The following is a 15027-nucleotide window of genomic DNA, read 5'->3' as shown; positions in this document are numbered from 1 at the left end:
ATTTAGTACACCTACAAATTGTTTTGCAAAGGTTGAGAGAACATAAGTTATATGGGAAATTGTCAAAATGTGCCTTCTTCGAGGAAAAGATTCACTACCTTGGGCATATAATATCAAAGGAAGGAATAGCAGTTGATCCAGATAAGATAAAGGCAATAGTAGAATGGTCGATCCCTAAAAATGTTTCAGAGGTAAGAAGCTTTATGGGGCTACCAGATTACTATAGGAGGTTTGTGGAAGGATTCTCTAAGATAGAAAACCCCATCACCTCCTTACAAAGGAAGGGTAAAAGGTTTGTATGGACAGAACAAAGTGATAAGGCATTCCAAATCTTGAAGGGAAAACTAACTTCAGCACCCATTCTAAAAGTACCAGATCCGAATGGACACTTCACAGTCGTAACTGATGCTTCTATTGAAGGTTTAGGAGGAGTACTTGTCCAAGATGAAGGGGTAGTAGCTTACGAATCCAGAAAGCTAAAGACTCATGAAGTTAATTATGCACCCCATGACTTAGAGTTAGCAGCGATTGTGCATGCCCTACAGAAATGGAGACACTTCTTGCTAGGGAAGCCCTTTGAGTTAAAGACAGATAACCAAGGACTAAAGTACATCTTTACCCAACCCCACTTAAATGCCAGACAAAGAAGGTGGTTAGAGTTTCTAAGTGAATATGATTTTGAAATTGAATATATTAAGGGGAAGGAAAATAGGGTGGCAGATGCTTTGAGTAGGAGGAGACACTTGATGACTATAGCAACATTCAAAACTTCCTTCAAAAGGCAAGTGATGGATGAGCAAGGTCACGACCCATGGTATGAGCAGGTCAAATTGACATTAGAACACGATCCAACCGATCCTAAGATTGGAGGGTATACATTAGACAAAGATGGGTTGCTCAGATACAATAATAGAATCTATATTCCTAATTTAGGAGACTTAAGGGAAGTAGTCTTGTCGGAGGCTCACAATGCCCCTTATTCAAGGCACCCAGGAGTTAACAAACTTTATGCAGATCTAAAGAAGTTATACTTTTGGCAAGGGATGGAGAATGACATAGTCAAGTATGTGGCTAAATGTTTGGAGTGTCAAAGAGTAAAGGCAAAACATAGACATCCAGTTGGATTGTTACAATTACATGATGTACCTCAACACAAGTGGCAAGTTATTAGCATGGATTTTATGCAAGGGTTACCCACGTCACCTTCTAGACATGATACGATAATGGTGGTAATTGACAAACTCACTAAGGTGGCACACTTTATACCAGGGAACCTAACAGATGATGCACCTACCTTGGCTAGGTGTTTTGTTGAGGAAATATTTAGGTTGCATGGAATACCAGAGAAAATCATATCAGATAGAGATGCTAGATTCACTTCAAGGTTTTGGACAACTCTTCAGTCAGCTATGGGAAGTCAACTAAATTTTAGCACTGCATACCATCCGGAAACCAACAGTCAGACAGAAAGGACAAATCAGATTATGGAAGACCTACTTTGCACGTACTGCATGGACCAACAGAAGAAATGGGAAGAGTACCTACCTTTGGTAGAGTTTGCTTACAATAATACATATCAAACATCTTTGGGATTGGCACCTTTCGAAGCATTGTATGGTAGACCATGTCGAACACCATTGAGTTGGGATAGTCTTGAAGATAGAGTAATTGTTGGACCAGATATGTTGAAGGAAATGGAAAGGAAAACTAAGGAAATTAGGCAAAGATTGAAGGAAGCCTCAGATAGGCAGAAAAGTTATGCAGAGAAAAACAGGACACCAAGGGAGTTTGAGGTGGGAGAGAAAGTCTTCCTAAGGGTTAGGCCACACAAGAGTTCCATAAGATTTGTGAAAAAGACTAAGCTTGCACCTCGTTATGTTGGACCCTTTGAAATATTGGAAAGGATTAATCCAGTTGCATACCGTTTGGCCTTACCTCCCCAGTTGAGCCGAATCCATGATGTCTTCCATGTATCTCTTCTTAAAAAATATGTACCTGATGAGAAACACATTTTGAATTGGGATGCTTTACAGGTCAAGGAAATGGGAGGAATAATGATAGAGCCATTCAAAATCTTAGAGAGGCGCCAGTGCTAGTTGCACAATAGAGAGGTTGATCAATGCAAAGTACAATGGAACCAGTATGATGAAAAGAATGCCACGTGGGAGGATACTAAGGAAATACAACAGTTGTTTCTTTTTTTTGTTTTAAGCTAATCATGAACTATAGACTCTTTTGGATACATTCAATAAGTGCATTGGGAAGATGCACAAATTAAGGGGGGGAGGATGTCACAACCCTCCTTTATCACTTTTGGATTTAAAATACAATTCTACTATATTTTGGTTAAACTACTCAAAATGATTGAATAAATATTATAAAAGAATAAAATGAATATACATGCACACACTTGGAGAATATAATTCAAAAGGCATTATTTTTATTTATTTATTTTCCACTCCCAATTATGGCACATGTTGTAGGAAGAATAAGAAGCTTCTAGATGAATCTCCACCACCTTGCATGTAACTCCCGCGCTAAGTTTAATCAATTTGCATGACCTCCAATATTGGAAAAGAATCTCCTTTTTAATTAAATTTTCTAGATAGTGGAATGGAGGGATTTTTCTTATAAATGATATGAAAGTTTTCAAAAATGGGAGTTGGTTATTCTTTGAAGAAATTCTTTTCTCAAATAATTGTTTTGGTAGTCATATTTCATTTTGGAGAATAGCTAAGGTTGTTTTGGAGAAATTTTTCCAAGCTTAAAGGATCAAGGGAAGCTAATTGAAGAATTCATAGGGGATTCTACATCAATTGCAAGCATCCAGGTTATTTTAATTTAGTTTTATTTAATTTGAAATCATGCATCTTATTCTTGCTGTGAATCAGATTAGTAAAAAAAAATTGTTTCAATTCCTTGCTGAGAAATAGATTAGATCAATCTTGTTTCAATTCCTTGATGAGAATTAGATCAATTTTGTTTCAATTCCTTGCTAAGAAATAGATCAGATCAATCTTGTTTCAATTCTTAATGAGAATTAGATCAATTTTGTTTCAATTCCTTGCTGAGAAAAATATTAGATCAATCTTGTTTCAATTCCTTGATGAGAATTAGATCAATTTTGTTTCAATTCCTTGTTGGGAATTAGATTAGATCAATCTTTATTTCCTCCCTCTAATTCATTTCTCTGGTTTTTCGAATGGAAATCTGAATCTCATTCTTTGAATACAAATCTCTCTATGGATATCAGTTGAAATTGAGGAATATATTTCCCTATGAATAATCCTCTGTGTTGTTCATCCCCGTAAACAAATCCTTACTCTCATTTGGTTACATTAATCTGATTATATACATCTCTCTGTTAATAATTCTCCATGAAATTCTTTCATGTGAATAAATCCCTAATCTCATTTGTTTATTTTTATTTTCATGGTTATATGCTACTCTCTGTGAATATTAGTTGGATAAAATAAAATCCCTCTGTGTGAGCTTTGTATTTCTCAACATAAACATCTACCTACTTCCTTGATAATCTATGCATCGCTGGAGCAAATTATTTCTTTGTTATATTTTCGTCCCTGGGATTAAATTTCTTACTCTTGCATTAATATTTTTTTTCCCTTATGCACATACCTGTTTATATATTCTCCTTTTATGCAATTTAATATTCTGGAAATTTAAGCTATATATATATATATATATATATATATATATATAATTTATATCATGTGAAATGAATATAGTAAATGTTTCAAGGTGAATTTTAATATAAATATAAAAATAAAGATAAAACTTGGCATTCAGAATTTATGCCGATCACGCTTTGGGCTTCATGCAGGGGAGGCGACTAAGGTAACCGCCAAGGGGGGTAGTGGTACCCTCCAATACCCATGCGGTCATTGTCACGGCAGTGGCCGCAGGGGGAGTGGAGGGGCCCACGGCATCCCCTCACCTCTACGGACCTGCACCTGCATGACCATAGGGGTGACGGGACCCGTGGGTCCCCACTCCCCTTTTTCATTAAATAGGATTCGCATTTGTTGTATTTTTTTTTAGTTTTTGAAAATTAAAAAAAGGGAAATTCGTTTATTTAATTAGTTATATATATATATATATATATATATATATATATATATATATATATATATATATATATATATATATATATATATATATATATAATAATTTGAAATTTTAAGTTTAACTTAGAAGAATTTATCAACAGTTGAGATCATTGTGTAGTTAAATTCATAATTGAATTATGTCTAGTAATTCTACAATTAATTTATCTTTAGTGAATTTCATAATTAGAGATATTCAATCTATTTAAGATCCATTGGGGCACTTAGTTGGCATCTACCAATAAATTTATAAATACTTTTGAACCAAATGTCTAAGCTAAGTTCTATTTTTGGTACTAGTGACTTTATAAGTGATTATTCTTGCATGTAACTTACACTACCCTCGCTTCATGCAATTTCTTACACATTAATTACATTTATTGACGTTTTCGTCTCCATACAAGTTATGTGTTTAATTATTAATATGCAAGTTTCATAATTGTCATTATTATGCAAGTTATGTTTCAAGTTTCGAATAACAAATAATTTTAGTTATGATTTTTATGCCGCAAAATTCATCAAGTAGTTTTTTTAATTAATTAATTTTTGCAATGTCTAAATTTTGCATGTTCAAGTCATAATCGTTTTCAAGCATGATGTTTATCATAAGTTAGAAAATTAAACAAAGGAAGTTGGAAAACCAAAACCTAGCAGCGTTCGGTATATACAGTGCCTCTAGGTCACGCTTATAGGTAATGTCGTCGTGTTGAACTACTGCACTTAACGCCTAATAAAGCTGCATCAACAACGTCTGTGGCATTGTCCCTATAAATCGTCGGGGAGTAATAAGGGACACTTGGAAGTTAAAATCCAAGGGGTGGGTAATCCCCCTTGGATCAATAATTTAATAAGATAATTCTAAAATGATCTTTCATCCGCTGAGTTAAACTATAGTAAACCCCTATAGGGATGATGAGTGAAATGCTTTTATGAAAATTGATTTAATCTCGAAGAATTGTTGTCAATTGACAATTGGTCAAGGGTGACGCTTATGATAAGAATTAGGATCTAGTTGTTTTTAGGCCACAACCAATAGGCCAACTTGAGCCTTAGCTTAAGCGCTACCACCGTGGGTAGAAACCGCAAAGAAATTGTCTGGGACATTGACCCTAGAAAGGGTTGCGTACCCACTAATCAGTTTACATCAAACCATAGAGTAGAAAATAGAACTACATACTTTACGCCTTGATCCTATGCCGAAGTGGGTATGTAGGCAGTCTTGGGACGGAGTTGTCCCTCGTACTCAAGCGTTCATGGGTGGGGTCTAGGCTTGGTAAAAGAAAGATTGAGTAAAAATCCTATTTTGAAAGATAAGATAATTAAATTGGAAAAAGTAATTCAATGCATACTCAGAAGGAATCCCATATGGATTCGCTTGACTTCTCGAGGCTTTAAGCCAAATTCCGAGGCGGAATTCAAGCTTGTATTATGTTATTTAATTACTCCTAAGGACAGCGACCTCGGTGCACTTCTGTTAGAAGAGTGTAGTACTTAGTGAGTGGCTCAGGACCCGAATGGTCCCGATGAGTCTAAGTCTCTGGCCAAAGCACCTCCTATCCCGATTGGATAGATGCCTACCCCGTATGGGTAGATGCCTATCCCGTATTGGATAGATGAAATCTTATGTCCCGTATGGACAAATTCCTAACCTGTATGGTTAGATGCTCATCCAGGATGGATGAATGCCTAATCCAAATGGATGGATGCCCAGAGTATGCAATTGAATCAAACACAATGATTAAATTAAACAAAAAAAAAGAAAAGAATGGTCAATTTTGTTGAGTTAATTATGGTGGGTTATTACAGTTTCTCAGGCCGAAAGAGGTTTTTAGGTGTATTTAATCCTTAGTCACTCATTCTTTGTTTCTAAACTAAAATAAGTTAAGGGTTGTTTTGGTTTAAGTTTACTATCCTTTTTGTTTTGTACATTTCCTTAAACCAACCTTGGTTTGGTTATGATTCTTGTCTAATGTTTTTGTAATGGAGAAATATTATACTTGTTACTTGTTATCTTTCATCTATTTTGTTAAAACTTACTCTAACCCTGGCAATTGAAGTTTTGTAAGCTAAACAAGTTTTTGGGCTATATTTTTATTGTTTTGTCACGTACCATTTTTATTTATATTTAATTGTAATTATTAAATTAATAAAATTATTTATATTTTATGTTATATGGATGAATGGAAATAGAAATGAATTTAAATTGAACTAGATGGATAATGAAATGAAATTGAATGGAAATAGAAATTTAAATGCAAATGAATGATTTAAATTATTTTATTGTGAAAATTGGGGATTGTCATTGCTATGAACAATCGAGTGCAAGTGAATACAGGAACAGGTGAACGTGGATGAAGGCGAGAACTTGGTTCATGTAGAGTTGTTTTATCTTTTAACTCAGTATGGAGATGGAATCTCACACACCACATTAAACTTCATAGAATGCATCTTGCATAAATAAACATTTAAAATGGCTTTAAATAGAATGCTTGTTTAAATTTGACTGATGAATTCTTATATGGATTTCTCATAATTGAAGTCATAGTTTTAAAAATAGATTGATTTGAACATTTTTAAAATGACTATGCACACTTTTTGATGGTTGTTATTTACATTGTTCATGCAGATGGAGTTTTATATATTCCAAATAAATAGATGAATACTATGTTTATTTTTCGTCATTGATTTATGGATTTATATATATATATATGGGAAATTGACCTGGCAAGGAAATTAAAACACGTGGTTATCAATTTGAATAGGGAGACTGTGTGAACCGAAACTCTTACTTACCTGGTGTTTTAAACCTCCACCACTGCATTTGGTAAGTAATAAGCCTGAGAAGGAGGGCAATGTGCCTCTCCCAGGCCATTGAACATATTCAAACCACAATAAACGAGGAAAGAACAAAGAGTTTAAGCTAGGAAGTCAGGAAAAAACTAACGCCTAGCAGCATAAAGGAAAAATGTATTGTTTTAAAAACACAGTAGAAAAGGAAAGAAGGATACTCTGAAAACACTTCGCTGATTTGGGAAAAATAGCAAAAGAGAGGAGGAAGGGAGAATCGATATCATTCAACAGGTCATTTGTTCATTCAAATTCAGGAATCAAATTTAGAGGTAGGCTGAATTGTTTCTTTTTGCATTATGATTGAATGTTAGACAAATTGTTTTTTTGTCTTTAGAAGAATGAAATCTTTGGCAGATATATATGTCTCTGTCGGTTATATGAAATATTTGATTGTCAAAATTGTATCGATGTTTGTTGAAACTTACATCTTTGTTTTAGCTTAAGATTAAATCAGCACTATAGATCTTTATATATATATATATATATATATATATATATATATATATATATATATATATATATATATATATATATATATATATATGTGTGTGTGTGTGTGTGTGTGTGTGTGTGTGTGTGTGTGTGTGTGTGTGTGTGTGTGTATATATGTGTGTGTGTATGTATGTATGTATGTATGTATGTATGTATGTACATGTATATATGTACATATATGTATGTATGTATGTATATGTATGTATATGTATGTATGCATGTATGTATGTATGTATGTATGTATGTATGTACATATATATGTACACACATATGCATATGTACATATATGTGTGTGTGTGTACACATATGTATGTATGTATGTATGTATGTATGTACATACATACATATATGTGTGTGTATGTGTGTACATATACATACATACATACATATATATATATATATGTACATATATACATACATACATGCATGAATACATACATACATATGTGTGTGTGTGTGTGTACATATACATACATACATACATATATATATATGTACATATATACATACATACATGCATGAATACATACATACATATATATACATACACATGCACACACGCACACATATATGTGTGTGTACATACATACATACATACATACACACACACATGTATATGTATGTATGCATGTATGTATGTATGTATGTATGTATGTACACACATATGCATATGTACATATGTGTGTGTGTGTGTACACATATGTATGTATGTATGTATGTATGTACATACATACATATATGTGTGTGTGTGTACATATACATACATACATACATATATATATATATGTACATATATACATACATACATGCATGAATACATACATACATATATATACATACACATGCACACACGCACACAGATATGTGTGTGTGTACATACATACATACATACACACACACACACACACACACACACACACACCTACACATACATACATACATGCATACATGTCACACACACATATACATACATACATACATACATACACATACATACATACATGCATACACACACACACATACATACATACATACATACATACATACACACACACACATATGTATACATACATACATACATACATACCTACACATACATACATACATACATACATATATATATACACACACACACACACATATACATACATATAAATATAAATATATGTATGTATGTGTGTGTGTATGTATTTGTGTGTGTGTGTGTGTGTGTGTGTCTAAATATATATGTATATATACTGAATATAGCAGAAGAAGGGTTTCATTATATGTCGATATATATGTATTCTCAGATCTCAATCTGAAAAGGGATAATATGTTGATTCATACGAAACTTGTACGAACCTATAGAAAACATTTAAACAAGAAAACTTAGTTATAAATCATGAAAGTAAATATATACATGTAAACTTGAATTCTGGAAATTCATCACTGTTATTGAAACATATACTAAATCTTATTTTTGAATTGGAAAACCGAAACATAGATGATGAATAACTGAAACAATGAGATAACACATGTTTAAAGTAAACTCAAATCACATGAGATACATAGATTTATAAGAGCGTGTACACATAACTTTCATTTTTGTATTCTTTTAAATATGCAAATATGTGAATACTATTGGCATGTTTGGCATAATTGATGAAGATGAGATGATGGTGGATGATTGTACTGGTAGAGGAAGATGACATGATCGATTATTTATATTGTCATTGATGGAAAACAGGTTCAACTGATGTTTAATGATGTTTACAGTTGGTTTTCGGTGATTGACTTGTTGGCTAAGTGATTTGGTCTTCCGGAGTAAGAACTTGACAGAGTTTACCGACAAGACTGTGAATTAGGACCTTAACCGGTAAAGCAGATAAGTTTTGATGGAATTGGGTGATTGGCGATGTTTGGTGACTTGTGGTTTGATACATAAGCTTTTATGATGGATTTGAGTATGTAACCGGAACCACATCCTATGATGGTTATTGGAAGGTATTTTTTGAATTTATGATGAAGTTTTGTTAGGGTTTAAGAAGGGTTTAAGGACTGATAAAGAATTCTCTTAACAGGTAATGATTTTTGGTTTGGCGATGATCTACATCAAGTACACGTGTTGATGATAACGCGGCACAAACTGCATGATGAGTTTGAAAGATGTTTTGGCACGTTTGGAGAATGAATTTCTTGGGAATGTGTAAAGTGCTTAGCAGAATGTGCTAAGGGTTTGACTTTGTACCAGATCTACTTGATGTGACGATTTATGATCATTCAATGGTCGATATTGATTTGTAATCGATTGTAATGATCCCTATGATGATTTCTAATGAGTTGTAAAGATCTATGATAAGCTATGTAGTAAATCTTAAGGTTTTGATACCGACCTAGTTGTAAAAGTTAATTATGTCAACAAGGTTGATGTTTTGGAGTGTTAGTGATTTTGAGAAGTGTGAGAAGTCAAACCAGTGTGTGTGAGAAGATCTGCTAGAGAGATGCAGACTTAGAACTTAATTGGATCTAATCAAGCAAGCAATAGAGTGCTATACACATATCATTCACTGTTGTTCTCTAACAATTAGAGCAACTAAAATACCTTAACCGGGTAGGTCCTAACAAGCCTCACGTTGTAAAATCCCCTAACAGGGTGACTCAATATCTGAGTTCTAAATCCTCTTACGAGGTTGATCCTAATAGATCAAAGCTTCCATGACTAAGGTAAATCCCTTAACCAGGTGACTCCTAACAGGGTCTTCTCCTAACAGAGCATCATTGTAAGCTTCTAATCGGGTTTGGCTCCTAACAGGGCACATTCTGAATGAGTGCAAAATATTTGTGGGTACCAATTCCCACCGTGGTTTTTCCCTATTTGGGTTTCCACGTGAAAAACATGGTGTTCATATGTGGTATGCTTTTCTTGTGATGTTCACATTTTTATTTCTGATAACCGGTAAAGACAGTTTATGTTTGTTTATCAGAGATCTTAAAGTGGTTACTGGTATTGATAATTATATAATTGATGAAGCATTTTGTTCAGTTAATAAGTTTGTAACTGTGTTTGTTGATCTGATATTGAATTGAGGGTTGATCTGATTAATAAGTTTGCATAAGAGGAAATGATTATCTAGATCTGATAAGGAAATCTATTATGAAGATTTGGTTTAAGTGTTGAATGTTTTTCAGATCTGAGATAAGTCTGTTTTGGTGCTAAAATTTTCAGTTTTTGTTAATATTGATTCACCCCCCTCTCAGTATTAACCGGATCCTCTAGGATTATCAATTGGTATCAGAGCATTGGTCCTCCTTGTGAAGAAATCCTAACAGCTTGAGGGAAAGATTATGTGAAAGATGATGAAGAAGGAGGGTCCCAAGTTTACCAAGGACAACTATCGGATATGGAGTGATCGGATGAAGATATACATTAAAGGAATGGGTTCACAGTACTGGAATAATGTGATAAGAAAGTATGTTGCACCTACTACTAGTCCCTTGACACTAGATGAGCTCAAAGAACAACAGGAAAATATTCAGGCTCTTAAAGCAATTGTAAGTACTCTATCTGACTCTGAATATATTGATGTTCATGGATTAGAAACTGCAAATGAAGTATGGGAGAAATTAAATTTAATCTATGGAGGAGATGAACATGTGCAAAGGGTAAAGGAAGAGAGTCTACGAGGAAAATTTGATGATATGAAAATGGTTGACGGTGAGAACATAACTCAATATGGACAAAGGATTAAGGAAGTTGTAGGTAGAATAAAGAGTGTCAGAGGTAAGATTGAAGATGATACTATTGTTAGAAAAATTCTTAGAACTCTTTTACCACAGTATTCTATCAGAGTGTCTTCTATTCAAGAATTGAGATCCATTTCAAAAGATAAAGTTACTGGTGATTCTTTAATTGGAAATTTAACTGTATTTAAACTTAACAATTTTGATAATAGTGTTTCCAAACCTTTTGAATCCGCCTGTAAGGTTTCAGTAACTGATACATCAGCAAAGAAAGGAAAATATGTTTATCATTATCATGACTGCAAGTCTAGTCATGGCGGTAGCAGAGGTGATGGTGGTGATGAAGATCATTTGATGGAGCTTGAGGCATTAGTGGCTAGAAGATCCCCTAGAGGAATAGGTAAATATAAAGATAAATTACCCTTGAATTGTTTCTCTTGTAGTAAGATTGGACACATAGCTGCTAACTACCCTAACGCTGATAAGAAAGATAATTTTAGGAGATTCAAAGGAAAAAGCAAGAAACATTGTTATGTTGCAGTGGATGAAGGTGTGATCAATGATGAATCGGAAGAAGATGACAACGAGGAGATAGTATTTGTTGTTGTGAAGGAGGATTTGACTGATGAGAAGGCTTTAGTGTCTCATATGGATAACAACGACGAATGGATAATAGATAGTGGTTGCTCACACCACATGACCGGTGACAAAAATACTTTCCTATCCCTTGAAGAGTTTGATGGAGGTGTTGTAATATTTGGTAATAACTCTCCCTGCATGGTCAATGGTAAAGGATCTATTTCATTAAATGGGAAGAGCAATGCAGATGATGTCTTTTGGGTTGAAGGACTAAAACATAACCTTTTGAGTGTTGGACAACTTAATGATAAGGGATATCTACATGAATTCAAAAGCGGAGTGTGCATGATTCTTGGAAATAATGGAGAATTGATTTCTATTGGGAAGCAGACTAGAGGCAATTTATCTCATCTAAATACTAATGTAAATGATTGTTTGGTGGCGAAGATTGAAGACAGTTGTTTGTGGCACAAGAGATTTTGTCATGTCATGATCAGTTATTTATATTGTCATTGATGGAAAACAGGTTCAACTGATGTTTAATGATGTTTACAGTTGGTTTTTGGTGATTGACTTGTTGGCTAAGTGATTTGGTCTACCGGAGTAAGAGTTTGACAGTTTGACAGAGTTTACCGACAAGACTACGAATTATGATCTTAACTGGTAAAACAGATAAGTTTTGATGGAATCGGGTGATTGGCGATGTTTGGTGACTTGTGGTTTGATACATAAGCTTTTATGATGGATTTGAGTATGTAACCGAAACTGCATCCTATGATGGTTATTGGAAGGCATGTTTTGAATTTCTGATGAAGTTTTTGTTAGAGTATTCGAGTATTTACTTGATTAATTAAACAATGTTTGTTTAATTATTTAAATTCCCTTTATCTCTTTTACACTTAAGCTAACTTTAGGTGCATAATAATTAATTATTTTATTAATTATTATGTGCAAGCCTAGGTTTTCCTTTCTAGGGTTTCTTGATCTATTAAAGGTTTACTCTTTTCATTGTATTGTAAGGATTATCACATTAAACATTTTTTGTGAATATTGAGCTCTCATCTTTTTGAGCATATTTTCTATGTATTTGTTTTATCTGTTATTTTGCTTCCTTGCTTCTCCTTGTAACAGGTTTTTCAGGTTGCAGAGATCATTTGGGCTCCTATGGTGTTGTATTTCTCAACTCTCACACGGTATCAGAGCTTCAGATCTGCAACTATTTGTTCTTGTTTTGAGAATTTTTACATTGGAAGCAGATCTGGGGTTTTCTAGGAAGTTTTTTTTGTACTTAGGGATAGGCCTTTCGAGCACTTTGGACCTAAACGGATCTCACCATCATGCTCAGAAAGCCCAAAAACCCCTATAGTCATATAAAACTTGCCTAGTTTTGACTCTTGAGCCTCTGGGCTAATTTTTTCTTCAATACCAGGTCGTACGGCTCTAGCACGCAGTTCGAGAGAAAAATTCAAAAAAAAAATTTGCCTTTTTACGACATGCAGGCCAATTTTTTTATTTTTCAAAAAAAGAAGGAAAAAAATCAAAAATCAAAAAATCTTTTAAAAGGCGAAAGGTCTTTTTTTACAAAAAAAAATCAAAAAAAGTTTTTTTGGGTGGTAGCCCCACAGTACGCAGGGTACCATGGGGCCCCCTGATAGGTCGCAAACCCGCTGTCGCTATCAGAGCGGGCCCCTGCCGCCAGTCGGCCCCCGACTCCCCGCCGTTGTGCTCGCGCCTGCCTCCGGCCCCCGGCTCCTCGTCACCCGTCGGCCCTCGACCCCCATCGGTCTCCCGGCCCCTGCACCCACTATCGTCGCTCGCGCTGCGCCCGCCCCGTTGGCGCCCTTCCCGCCACCGCTGGTGCTCTCCCCACCGCCACCTTCACCGCCAGTGCTCTCCCTCGTCAGCCGCTCCCTGTGCTTCCCGACTGCCTCCTGTGCCCGCCGAAACCCACTGCCTGACCACCATCGTGCCACCCGGCCACCACCACTGCGTCGCCCATGGGCCACCTCTGCTCGACCCTGCCACCAGACTACCCCTCCCTCTTGTTTTGAAGGGGAGTTTGGTTTTTTCCTCATAACTTGGGCAAACAAAGTCATTTTTTCGAAAACAAATAAGCATCGAAAAGCTAGTTCCGAGCCGGACCTCGTGATGTTGGAATTTTTTTCCAATTTTTTTGTTTGACTGTGTTTTTTTCCAGTCAAAGTGGGGTCTCTTTTTTGCACTCTGGGAGCCATAGATTGAGCATCCGAACTCCGTTTTTAGAAAACTTTATATCGTTGGAAAGCTTGTCCTGTGTACTTTCCAACCATATGAGTTTTCATTCCAGATTCTATTTCAGGAATGTTTTCTTTAATTTTTTTCTTTTTCAGCACTCGGTGGATATCTTGGTTGTTTCAGGTCCTGAGATCTCTTCTCTGAGTAGGATGTCTCTATTTTGGTTCTCCTTTCTATTTTCAATCTTCTTATCATTGTAGCTTCTTTTATGCAAACACACTAAGATAAAGTGCCATCATGCATTGTTTACTTAGGATCTTGCACATCTTGTGTCTTATTGTACATGCACTACTTATAAAGTGCCATGAGGGGGTTGATGTTTGCCTTTTGTTTGTCATCTACCTTTGTCCAGTGAGTGTTCCTTCCACGACATTCGCCTCATGTTGTGTGTCAAGTGAGTGCTCCTTCCACGACACTATGTACTGTCTCCGCGCCTTCAATGTTCCTGGTTCTTCATCGTGTAGTTCTTGTTGGTCGTTCTTTTCAGTGTACCTGTCCCTCTCCCTCTTCATCATTATGGGGAGGTTTGTCCTGTTGGTTCTAATGCTTCCTTAGTTCGATTGATCAGCTCTTCCGGCTTTGGTTTCTCATGCCATCTATATCTTCGAGTTCAGTTGTTTGCCTTTGTTTGCCTTCTTATTCAAGTAGTGTCATTTGAGAGCACTCATACAGATTACAATCTTCTCTACCTGGTCATGTTCTATTTTAGTGGAGGTTCTTCAGATCAACAGTTACTCTTCGACAGTGTTTGCAGGTTCTTCATGCTTCAATGATTCTTCTAATTTTTTCTTGTTCCTATCCTTTTGGAACATTCTTGTTTGGAGGCTTTTTCAGTCCTTCTTCTTTCTTTTTCCATCTTTGTTTGGACTAGAGTTTTGTTCCCACGTGGTTTTCTCTATTTCTCCGGTTCATAGTGATTTGGTTGTATTTGGGTACCTGATCAGGCCTTGTTGCCAGGACCCATCTTTCTTGCTTTCAATAGTTG

At 35.4% G+C, this 15027-nt stretch overlaps 1 protein-coding gene across 1 annotated transcript; it reads right to left on the bottom strand.

The window, feature by feature from the left end:
- Positions 1–13444: 13444 nt before the first annotated feature.
- On the bottom strand, positions 13445–13864 carry LOC131858054 (uncharacterized). Its single transcript, XM_059210943.1, has one exon. It carries the CDS (start codon positions 13862–13864, stop codon positions 13445–13447), a length of 420 nt encoding a protein of 139 aa, XP_059066926.1.
- Between the last annotated feature and the right edge of the window lie 1163 nt (positions 13865–15027).

The sequence above is a fragment of the Cryptomeria japonica genome, chromosome 1, assembly GCF_030272615.1.
Source record: "Cryptomeria japonica chromosome 1, Sugi_1.0, whole genome shotgun sequence".
Lineage (NCBI taxonomy): Eukaryota > Viridiplantae > Streptophyta > Pinopsida > Cupressales > Cupressaceae > Cryptomeria > Cryptomeria japonica.
The sequence above is the reverse complement of the archived record's forward strand: the minus strand, read 5'-3'. Positions and strand labels throughout refer to the sequence as shown.

What these genes read in the sequence shown, in the direction of transcription:
- LOC131858054 (XM_059210943.1), bottom strand. Translation starts at nt 13,864, where the DNA reads ATGACTTTGTTTGCCCAAGTTATGAGGAAAAAACCAAACTCCCCTTCA.